The sequence below is a fragment of the Oryctolagus cuniculus genome, chromosome 12 (assembly GCF_964237555.1).
Source record: "Oryctolagus cuniculus chromosome 12, mOryCun1.1, whole genome shotgun sequence".
Classification (NCBI taxonomy): Eukaryota; Metazoa; Chordata; class Mammalia; order Lagomorpha; family Leporidae; genus Oryctolagus; species Oryctolagus cuniculus.
Genome location: NC_091443.1, coordinates 91954252 through 91966336, shown reverse-complemented (window position 1 = coordinate 91966336; position 12085 = coordinate 91954252). Strand labels below are relative to the sequence as shown.

The 12085-nt window shown below is 41.9% G+C and overlaps 1 protein-coding gene across 5 annotated transcripts in view; it reads right to left on the bottom strand.

The window, feature by feature from the left end:
• GLCE (glucuronic acid epimerase) overlaps positions 1-12085 on the bottom strand; it is a 121489-nt gene that overhangs the window by 27500 nt on the left and 81904 nt on the right. For 4 of the 5 annotated variants that reach the window (XR_011380949.1, XM_017338286.3, XM_017338288.3 and 1 more), the window contains 2 exons: positions 10224-10822; positions 5949-6194 (listed from right to left, as the gene is read on the bottom strand). Coding sequence is in view for 4 of the 5 variants with exons in the window: in XM_017338286.3 (XP_017193775.1) it covers positions 5949-6194; positions 10224-10809 (832 nt within the window). In the remaining variant the exon portion in view is untranslated. The remainder of the gene's footprint in view (positions 1-5948; positions 6195-10223; positions 10823-12085) is intronic. The other variant, XM_017338287.3, reaches the window with a different exon arrangement.

Sequence of the window (12085 nt, the reverse complement as noted above, 5' to 3'; positions counted from 1 at the left end):
TTAAGCAACAATCAATGGCTAAGGTACAGATGAATATACTGCCTTTTCCAGATCCCCATGATCAATCTAGTACACCCACTCTACAAAAAGAAAACAGCAGCCCAAAGTTGGCTTAATACATAGTACTGCCAGAGAGGGGCAGGAGGAAAACGGTTGCAGGTGAACTTTAAATTGTATATTTACTATGTTCTATGCACTTGACAATATTAACTCATACAGCCCTCTTAAGAACAGTAAGTGCTATTACTACGTGTTCTAACTTGATGCTAAAAATGATGTTTTCTTTCAGATATTTCAAAAAATTTGGAAATTAATTGCATGTATGAAAAACGAGGGGTGGGGAGGGCAGGGGAGCACAGATGCTGGAGTTAAAACCTACTCCAGCACTGCTGCTCCACCACTCGCTTTGAGAAGTCTGCGAGATGCATCTCGTCGAGCCTCAGTTCCTTCCACGCTGGAGACAAGACGGCTGCGCAGGGTAATCGTAAAGGGGGAAAAGGAAGACAAGGGCTTGGAACGCAGTAGGAAGTGAAAGCAGTTAATAGCACTGATGATCACATACTAATCAAACAGTAAGAGCTATTTTATCTGACAAAAGTAATAGGAAATTTCTACTGCATACAATAATTACTAATTACAAGAAAGATGATTTTCTGAATATTGTTCATCGTCTACCAAGAAAAGAAACCGAACATATTAATAAGAAGGCATAATTTTTATACAACACTTTCTAACTCAAATCCTATGTACCATCTCATGATAATCTTCTGAGGTTCACGGGGCAGAAACTATTATGCCCTTTTTTAGAGATGAAGGAACACAAGCTTTGCAAGGTTAAATGGTTTGCCCAAGGCCAAAAGCTAATTATTGCTAAGCGAGAACCAGAATTCAGGTTTCCTGGATCACAATTCAAAGACTGACAAAGACAGACGATCCTGGAAATGACATCCTCGTGAGAATCATCAGTGGCACAGGCACAGAACTCAATCTGCTATGGAGAACTTAAGGAAATCTGTGTGTCGCCAGAAGCCAAGATGAGAAATGTGAACTTGCGATGGCTACAGGATGTGACCAGCCTGGAGAGCAACAGCTTGTTGAGTTCATCATTTAACTTCTGCTACACAGGACTCCACCAGTATAGGCAGATTTGGCACAAGGTTCTTAATCAATTCATTTGATGGACCAGACAATTATGGAAGTTGTATCAAGAATGAGAACATCAACTAATGCTTTGAGTGACTTTTAAAAAATGAGTATCAGAAGTAAACTTCTGATACAGCAAAAATCCATTTTATCTGGCAAAATGTCAGCATGCCCTTCCTCTGAACTAGCATTTTCTGCATCTGTAGCGCAATGAATCTGCAGCTCAGTGCCACGTCCCCGAGACACTGAAGGACTCTGAGCTGGCACACGAATCACTCAAGATGAAGTCACAGTGCGCAAAGCAGACTGCCCTGGTGTTACTTATTTCCCCATTCTAGGGCGATGTCTCATTCATCGGACAACTGTATTAACTATGACATTTATTCGGGCCAAACTAGATAACAATGACCCATCTTCAGAAGTCCAACTGGGAGAAGGCTGAAGGCACACCTATTTCCTCCCATAATTCCATTCTAATTTTTACTTTCTACAAATTTAATGAATGATATGGTTCAATCAATCACTTTTGTCTTAATACAATAGATCAGCACCAATAACTCAAAAATAAATGATGTTATAGGATGTAACCTTTAAAAAAAAATCCACTGGTGGTTTTCGTAAAACATTCACACCAGCAGAGGGGGTTACCGAGTCAGAGAAGTGATAGCCAGCTACCAATCCTAATCCTCCCAGCAGTCTTATGAGACAGGTCTTCTAATTTCACAGACAGGCGGAAGAGGCCACCCTGCCTGCTTACACCTTTCAGGAAGATCTGAACGAGAGCAAGTTACCCATGTTCTGAGCTCCACTGCAAGCAGTGAGCTGCCTGAGCATTCGGCTTCCAACTGACTAGTAGAAAGTTGCAACTTTTCTGCTGTTTAAATCCAAGACCACTACTCTCTCTGCGCAATTAATCCAAGGAGTCACCACAACTGCTTGTTTTTGGTATCTGTGGTACATGTCCATGTGCTGTAGGCAACAAAGCATGATAAATATTTTAGGTCAGTATTGACACTGGTCTTGACAATGATTTTTTGGATAGGATACCAAAAAGCACAGGCAACAAAAGCAAAGAATAACAAAGGTGGGGAGAGGTGACACCACACTAAAAAGCGTCTGCACCACTAATGAAACAATCAACAAAATGAAAAGGCAACCTACAGAACATGAGAAAATATTTGCAAACCATGTATCTGATAAGGAGTTAATACCCAAAATATATCAAGAATTCATAATAGCAAAAAAAAAATCAAATAATAAAATTAAAAAATGGACAAAGGCTCTCAATAGATTTTTCTACATGGCACCACTGGTCAAAAGATATACAGATGGCTGGCGCTGTGGCACGGCGGGTTAATGCCCTGGCATCCCATATGGGTGCTGGTTCTAGTCCCTGCTACTCTTCTTCTGATCCAGCTCTCTGCTATGGCCTGGGATAGCAGAAGGTTGCCCAAGTCCTTGGGCACCTGCACCCATGTGGGAAACCCAGAAGAAGCTCCTGGCTCCTGGCTTCAGATTGGCGCAGCTCTGGCCGTTGCAGCCATCTGGGGGAGTGAACCAGCAGATGGAAGACCTCTCTCTCTGTCTCTACCTCTCTCTGTAACTCTGTCTTTCAAATAAATAAAATAATTTTTTTTTAAAGCTACACAGAAAGGTGCTCAGGACCACTCATCATCAAGGAGATGCAAATGAAAGCCATGTGGTCTATCACCTCATCCCTGTTGGAACACTGAATGGGTCACCATCACTCTGGCACAGAGGGTTAAGCCGCTCCCTGCAACATTGACATCTCCACTTCTGATCCAGTATCCCTAATGCACCTGGGAAAGCAGCAAAAGGTGGCTCAAGTCCTTGGGCCTCTACACCCATGTGGGAAGCCTGGATGGAATTCCAGGCTCCTGGCTTTGACTGTCATGGCTATTTGGGGAGTGAACCAGAGGACTGAGGATCTCTCTCTCTAAGTCTGCCTTTCAAATAAATAATGTTGACAAGAACATGGAGAAAAGGGAACCCTTATATGTTTTGGATAGGAATGTAAACTGGATCAGCCATTATATAAACAGTATGGAGGCTTCTCATAAAATTAAAAATAGAAACACCATGTGACCCAGCAATGCCACTTCTGGGTATATACCCCTAAAATGAAATTGGTTTCTCAAAGAGACACCTGCACTCCCATGTCCACTGCACCATTACTTACCACAGTTAGACACAGAGATAACATGTGTCTGGTGACGGGTGACTGGCATCTACACACAATGGAATCTCATTCAGTCATAAAAAAGAACAAAACCCTGTTGTTTGTGACAAGACAGATGAACTTTGCGTAATGCTAAGTGAAATGCATCAGACAAAAATATGATGTCACTTTTATATGGAACCTAAAAATGCTGGCCTTGAGAGTAGATCTTAAATGTTCTCACCAGCACACACACACACATACACACACTCTCTCTCTCTCTCTCATGGGGTGATTATGTGAGACAACAGATGTATTAACTCGATTACAGTACTCATTTCTCAGTACAAGTATATACCTGTACTTGATACATCAAGGCATAACATTGAATACCTGAAATATACACATAATTTTATTTGTCAATTACAACTCTATAAAGCTGTAAAAAAGAATATTCTTTAAGTCAGCATTTTGAAATACAATACAAGCTGTCTTCATTCATTTAATCAACAGGTTTCCTACATTGAGTGAGAAGAGGCCCTCAGATGGAGAGACAATGGAGGGATGAGGGCTGGGCACAAGAGACGTTCACAAGGATCTGACAGAGTGGCTACAGAGACAGAAGAAAGTGAGCTCATGGGAATGAAATGAAAGAGTGCTTTGGGAAATGGACAGCTAGTTTAATTTAACAGAATAGGACAGGCCTAAGGTTTCTATTCATTTAAAATTAGGAACAAAACATTATTTATCAATGAAACAATAAAAATAGGCAGCAGATTCATTTTATGATTCTGCATTGTAGATGATTTTGTTTCCTTTCAGGAAAAACAATTCAAGGCCAAGAAAGGAAAAAAATACAAGGCCAACAGAACGTAGCCTGTGGGCCCGAGTGCTGCCTCACTTAGGCTGCAGCTTTTATGGACAAGTGCTGACCTTTTCTCAACCACGATTCTCTACCTCTGTCTCTCATGAGGCCTACACCCTCTAAAAAGCCTCACCTCTCACACTTAGGCTTCAATAAAACTGTCTCACCTTTCTGATTCCTTTCTCTGCTCTGAGCAGTAACTCCCATGTAACCTCAATCCATCCCTCCCCTCATATCCTCATAGTATGCAACAGGCACATCCAGGATATCAAAACACGCGTCCCAGTCCCAGCTAGCACACTCCCACCAACAGTGAGTTCCCCTCTGAGTCGCTGTGTCGCCCTGGCAGAGCGGTTGTCACAGAGTTCTCTCTTTCACATGCCCAGAATTGCGTAGGAAGCAGTTTTCTCTCCAGCTCCTGGCTACAGGACAGACGGCCAGGGTGAGCATCTCTCACTCAGCATGTGGTTACTCATATCACCCAAAAGTGTACAAGGAAATCTGTTACTCCAAAAGGATCGCATTCAAAAGATCATTCTAGAAAACCTCCCAGATGCCTGAGAGCCAGATGAATGCTGCTCCTTTCTACACTAACCCAGACAACATCACTAAGTGCAAAACAGGCTCCTTAGGATGCACCCAAAACCAAACGTCTAGTATTCCCTGCTCCAGTCACCTCTTAGGTATCATAGCTAAATATTTAAAAACATTTCCTTGAACCCTCTCACTCAGCCACGCCTGTTGGTTTACAATAAGCAAAGATGCTCTATAGACTGGAAAACCACAGAATGCCATGTGGAAAAAGAAGTTCTAGTTACAGAACAAAAACAAAGGTCACCCATTATTCACACTGCATTCAGCACTCATAGACCCATTACTGTCGGCCATCCAGAATGAGTAGATCTGTATTGTGGCTTTCAAGGTCGGGGACTTCCACAGCCGCCCATAAAGGACAAAGAGAGAGCACAGAAGAGGGCGGACAGCAGTGCTCCTCTTTATTTACCGACTGCCAGGTCAGCGGGAAAGGGGGTGTTCTGCTCTTGATGATGTATCCCCACAGAGAATTAGGCCTGAGGTGTTAGCTAAAACTATTCCATTGTCTTTTTCTAAGCAATGGGCTCATTAATTCTCATGGATATTGATTAATGTAGAAGAATACATTACATCCTAATTAATGAGACTGCCTTAGTAAAAGGGGAAATGTTGCATACAGTTAATTTGATTTTATAAATGATTTTATTAATGAAAATGGTTTTATATGAAGTTTGAGATAATCTTGTCCATTAACAAAATTCAATATCGGAAGCAGGCTTGTTTAGGAATATTTTCTTGAAATATGTGTCATATTTTCTTGAAAAAGTAAAAAGACATTGGCCAAAAATAGGCAAAGGAAAGGCTAGCTCACTCCATAAAATATTTCTACCTAATGCAAAAGTATTTTAAAAATTAAATTATCATCTACCACATATTAAATTAAGGAACTTCATTCCTATGGGTTATGGGAAGGTACACAACATGGATGAGCTGTTTCTTATTTAATCTCTGGCTTGGCTCTTCATTGAGTGAACATTTCTTTCAATAATCTTGATTTTTCAGCTATTCTTTCGTCAAGGATTTCACTCAGGTGATACCATTTGTTTCTTTGTGTATGCAACAGAAAGTGTCTGCTAATGTGTTTTTCAAAACCATAATAAAAGTTTAAGGGAATACCAGGTGCCACCAATCAACAGAAGACTGGCAGGCACAGCGTGTGTAACTTACCTGGAGCAATGAACTGTTTCACATTGGTGAACCGGGACTTCTCAGCCACGCTCGCCATGAAGCAGCCCTTCGGCACTGTCCAGTCGCCAGACTTGCTGCTTCTGTCCCTGTCTTCTGCTGTTTCATATACCTCTATGTGAGGGGGCTTCTCAGTGAGATTCTTGCTGTAATGACTTAACCCATACTGTGCAATCTGGATTGGGTAGAAATAGCCTTGAGGTCCCCATTGTGTAGATAACGGCACACCTACAAGAAAGAGAAATACAACGAATAGTCACATCCACCACTGTTAAGCCTATTCTAAAGAGCACTCCTCACCGGTTCACTTCTGGAGAATGTCACTGAGTTATCAGCAACTTTTGAGCTTCCTTATTATACCTTTTTATAATTACTGCAAACTAGTACCAATTAAACCAAATATGAAAAACAAAATTTGATACTCATTCACCCTCTCAGTATTTGCTGACAGCAATGTAACACCATCAATTACCTTTCAAGGATGGACTTTTACTGCCTGTTGCTCACAGCTATAGATGTTGTATTTCACACAGTTCAGAGGCATGCAAGATGATATCATCACAGCTGGAGTCTAAATATTAGCCCTGAACTTGTAGACATTTTTACTTAACACTCATGTTAATCACACTCACCTCTCCCTCCAGTGTCACGGCTTGGTGATTTTTCAGCTGACTCAGTATGTCATCTCATAGTTAAAGTATTTACTTGCTTAAGAAGACAGTTTTAACTAAGCAATTTAAAATATAATAATCCGAGCTTGGAATACTTTTCTCTACCCTTCCTGTCAAAAATGCAATTGTTAAGATTTTAAGGAGTGTTTTATAATTGAATTACAGTTGTTTATGTAGCTACAGATTCTTAAAAATAATTCACTAATGAATTACTTCTCATAAAATTCTGAGCAAAGTTTTCAATGCCTGGTATGCCTTTCTAAACACAAAACAAAGAAGTAGGGGTTGTCATTGTGCAGCAGGTAAAGCCACCACCTGTGACGCCAGCATTCTCTATGGGCATCAGTTTGTGTCCCAGCTGCTCCACTTCTGATCCAGCTCCCTGCTGATGTACCTGGAAAAAGCAGTGGAAGATGGCCCATGTGCTTGGGTCCCTTCCACCCATGTAATCTGGATGAAGCTCCTGGATCCCGGCTTTGGCTTGGCCCAGCATTGGCTGCTTTGGGGGAATAAACCAGCTGATGGAAGATCTTTCTGTCCATATCTTCCTTTTTCTCTGTAACTGTTTCTAAATAATTTTTTTAAAGAAACAAACAAAAAAATCCATAAACTAAACTAAAAATTTGGGCGGGATTTGTGGTGTAGCAGGTTAAGCCACCGCCTGTAGCGCCTGGCAATCTCATATGGACGCCAGTTCAAGCCCAGGTGCTCTACTTCTGATCCAGCTCCCTGCTTATGCGCCTGGGAAAGCAGTGGAGGATTGCCCCAAGGTCTTGGGCACCTGCACCTATGTGGGAGCCCTGGATGAAGCTCCTGGCTTTGGTCTGGCCCAGCCCTGGCCATTGTAGACATTTGGGGAGCGAACAAGCAGATGAAGGTCTCTTGCTGTCTCTCCCTCTCTCTGTAACTCTGCCTTTCGAAATAAATAAATTTTTATTAAAAAAACCTAAAACTTTATAAAAGAAATCATAAGTAAAACTAAAAACCAACCACACCGAAGAAAATATTTTTAACAAATGTCACAGCACTACTAATCTTACTTTATAAATAAGAATTCATACAAATACATGGAAGAAAAATATTAATCACACCAGGAGAAGAAAGAACATGAACACAAGGTTAAATATCAAAAAGATATCAAAACACCAAAGATACTCCAAGAGCAGGCATCCAGCAGTGATCGCGAGGACATCTGGGAAGCCTGCATCCCCTACTGGAATGCCTGACAGCTCCCAGCTCCGCTCTGACCCAGCTTCCTGCTAATGCGCATCCTAGGAAGGCAGCAGATGATGGCTCAGGTCCTTGGGTCTCTGCCACCTAAGACCTGGATGGAGTTCCTGAACCCTGGCTTCAGTCTGGCCCAGTCCTGGCTGTTGCAGCCATTTGGGGGAGTGAACCAATGGATGGAAGACCTCTGTCTTTAAAATAAAAAATGAAACTAAATAAAAATTCCTCCCCAAAAGATATTTGTCCTTACTAGTTGTTGAAGATGACAAATTAAATCTCTGTGAATCAGAGATTTAAAAACAATCTTCCATGGTGGCAAGAGTTGAGGAACAAAAGCATTCTCACACTCTGCTACTGGAAGTCTCAGTAGGTCTCACCTTTTTGGATAGGAATTTGACAAAATTGATTCAGAGTTTATACTGTTTTACATGGTAGTTAATTATATTTTCAGAGCAGTATATTTCTACTAGCAGTACTCTGAGAACATAATTAAAACAGCACATGAAGATTAACAGTAAATATCTACAACATTATTTATATTAGTAAAAAACAACCCTGGCAACAATTTAAGTGTCCAACTAAAGAGAACAGCCTCATTCATCACAGATATCATGGCAGGTTCTCACTACAGAATAAAAACTCAATGACAAGGGGGAACGTTTTAATCCTAATATGTTATGGGGAAATAGAGAACAGCTTTGAAATCTACTGTATCTTTCTGAATCCCTGTATAACAGCAACACAACTCTGTTAAAGCATATGTCTAAGTACAAAGACCTCTAGAAAATATACACAGTTGTGGTAACAATTATCTTGACATGGTAAGAATACAGGTGAATCTAACCCCTTCTAGACATTTGGTGAAGATATTATTAAAAACACAAATAGGAGCCGGTGCTGTGGTGTAGAGGGTTAAAGTCATGGCCCGCAGTGCCAGCATCCCTATGGGTGCTGGTTCAAGTCCTGGCTGCTCCACTTCTGATCTAGCTCCCAGCAGCAGAGAATAGCCCAAGTCCTTGCACCTACATGGGAGACCTGGATGAAGCTCCTGGCACCTGGTTTTGGCCTGGCCCAGTCCTGGCCATTACAGCCATTCAGAGAGTGAACCAGTGGATGGAAGAGCTGTGTCTCTCTTTCTCTCGCTCTGTAACTGCCTTTCAAATAAATAAATAAACCTTAAAAAATAAACAATATATAAGGGAAGACAAAGGAGAAACTGCATCAGAGTATGCAGACTCCAGTTCCCAATACGATGAATAAAGCTAGCATTAGTTACAAAGACAGGGGTGGGCTGCAGGCTGTCGAACTGACAGTCTGATAACATCCACAGCATCACTAGGTGAGCACAAACCTCTTTCCGAAGCAAAAAATCTATGAAGTCAAGGCTTGTTCAATACAGATTTTAAGATAGTAATACTAAGATATTAAAATCATAACAAAATGAAGAAGTGAAGCAATCTCAAAACATTTAAAAAAATACTTATTTATTTGAAAGGCAGAGTTACAGAGAGAGGAGAGACAGAGAGAGAGAGAGAGATCTTCCATCCACTGGTTCACTTCTCAAATGGCTGCAATGGTTAGGGCTGGGCTGGGCCAAAGTCAGGAGCCAGGAGTTTCACTCAGGTCTCCCACGTGGGTGCAGGGGCCCAAGGACTTGGGCCATCTTCCACTGCTTTCCTGATGCATTAGCAGGGAGCTGGATAAGAAGTAGAGAAACTAGGACTTGAACCAGCGCCCATATGGGATGCTGGTACTGCAGGCAGCAGCTTTACTCGCTATGTCACAGAGCCAGCCCCTCAAAACAGATGACATTGTTCCCCCTGTTTAAAATTGATATCTTTCTAGTCAATCATAGGCTTGAAAAGCAAATTACAAAATGTCCTAATTATACCCAAAGGGAAGTGCAACTGCCCAGGCTGAAAGACAGTAAAAGACAGCATGTGGCAGACTACGAGTTCAGCACACGTTCAAAGACATCAGGGTCTGTGCATCCTGTCATCGCTTCCAGAGACGACATCTGGTTAACCAGGTAACAAGGCCACAGGCGGACACTTCCAGGGCCACTGGATGGTTCTGTTCCTGTCTGTTATAGATATTTCATTCCTTGACCTTGCTGGTGAGAGTTCAGAGGCAGGTTAATGGAATAACCCTATTTGTTCAGGTATGATCTTAAATACAGCCTGGGAGTCACATAATCTAAAAAGTCACTGCAGGTTCAGACCTAACCTGTTACTCCCTGCAATGTCAGGGCGATGAAAGGTCTCTCGACAGTAAGTGATGTACCTGCTGTCTAACACCGACTGTTCCTCTGGCCTCAACACGACCAGGCTAGGAAGATGCAAGTGAAGCAGATACCAACCTTCAACCCCACTTATGCACTTGACTCTGTCCCGGACTTCCACATTGTAGCCTTCAAAGGACATAAACACACCATCAGGGTGGTAAGGGGCTCTCTGTGCATAGACTTTGGAGTAGCTATGAGAGAACTCAAATCGATCATAGCCATCGTACTGAACCACCTTTCCATAAACGTCAAAATATTTCTCGACCCAAGTGAATGGCAGAAAGACTTCATTCCCCTCTCGTCTCCCCTTAATTGTGTGTTCATCATTTATGAGACAGTCAATTTCTTCATACTTGAGCCCTAACACCTTGCTTCCCCCGTTGCTATTGAAGCCTCCCACCACAGGGGGCGCTTTCTGCTGCTCCTGAGGGAAGGCCTCCTCAGACTGCTGTCTGGCCATGTGCTTCACATAGTTGTCACTCTCAGACGCTGCTGCTCTCTTCTCTAATCCATCCACTCTGAAGCCACTACTCAGGTGCCGGGGAAACTGGATCGCTCTGTCACTGGAACACTTGTTCCACAACAGTACTGTGACCAAAGTGAAGAGTGCGCAGATGATAATCAAAGTCTTATAGTTGACCCGAGCTGCCAGGCAACGCATATTCAGACCATACCTACGGAGGCAAGAAGAAAAATGCATGCAAGATGTATTACTGACATTTTGTAGGATAAAGTTGTCTTCATTTTATGTTGAACAACATTGTCAGGAAAAGCTTAGTAACTGCATATAATTTAATCAGACTTAAGATCACTAAGTCAAGCTTTTTAGCACAAAGAAAAAGGTAGGCAGTCACCTCCATTTTCTCAGTTAACGTAACCCTCCAAAGCAGAGATGCCTAACTTTCTTATTTTGTGTCCTTCTTGGGATCTCAGGATTTTTCACAACACCGCCTAGGGCAAGAAACGCCCAACAGTTCCATTTATTAAGTACTTAGGTCCAGACAACTTGGTTTTCAGATCCTAGTACCTTTGTGACTGTATGAGAAAACATAACAGAGCTTTTCAAGGAAAACACCAACAACCATGTTGCTAAATCCAACAGTGAATTTCAGGGCTCATCTGACTTGGGCTCTTAGCAGCATAAACTAGTCAGTGACTCCTTGACACATGTTCTCCCCATGATACCTAGGGCCCCGTTCTTGGCTCTCCTTCTATCTCACTGGCTGCCTTCCTTTTTATCTCCCTGATCCTTAGATGATGGAAGTGCCTTAAGGTCCCAGTCCTCACACCTCTTCATCTCTATTTACTCCTAAGTGATCTCACACAATCTCAAGCCTTTAAATTCAATTTACATGCTGACTATTCCCAAACTGTATCTCCATTTCAGACTTTTCATCAGAACAGAAGGTATATATGAAGCATCTCCAAAAAGTTCATGGAAAATGTTTATTATGAAAAAACTAGGCATAGATTTAAAAATTTCTTGTACCAAAATAAACTTATCTTTTAATCCCATTTTCCATTAATTTTCTGCAATACCTTCATATGTCCAAGTGCCAATCCAAGTAACTGACATCTTGCAGGTTAGATGTCTGAAATCTAACATTTAAAACTTAATCTTTTCCTTCAACTTATCCCTCCCCTTCCTACTGCTCAGACGAAAAAATCCTGACTCTTCTCTTGCTCCCTCCTTCTAATCAGTCGGAAAATTCTCTCAGCTCTTCCTTCAAATTATACCTGGGCTCTGACTTCTTTTCACCACCTCAACTGTCAGCACCATGCCCAGAATACTGCACTGATGTCCAAACTGGTCTCTGCTTCTTCTCCCCTTGTCCTACTGCTCCATCCTCAGGTTTATTTTCAACACCACAGTCAGAATGATGCTTTCTAATTCAAGCCAGATCATGTCATTCCCGCTGTGATGGGAGAATGGATGC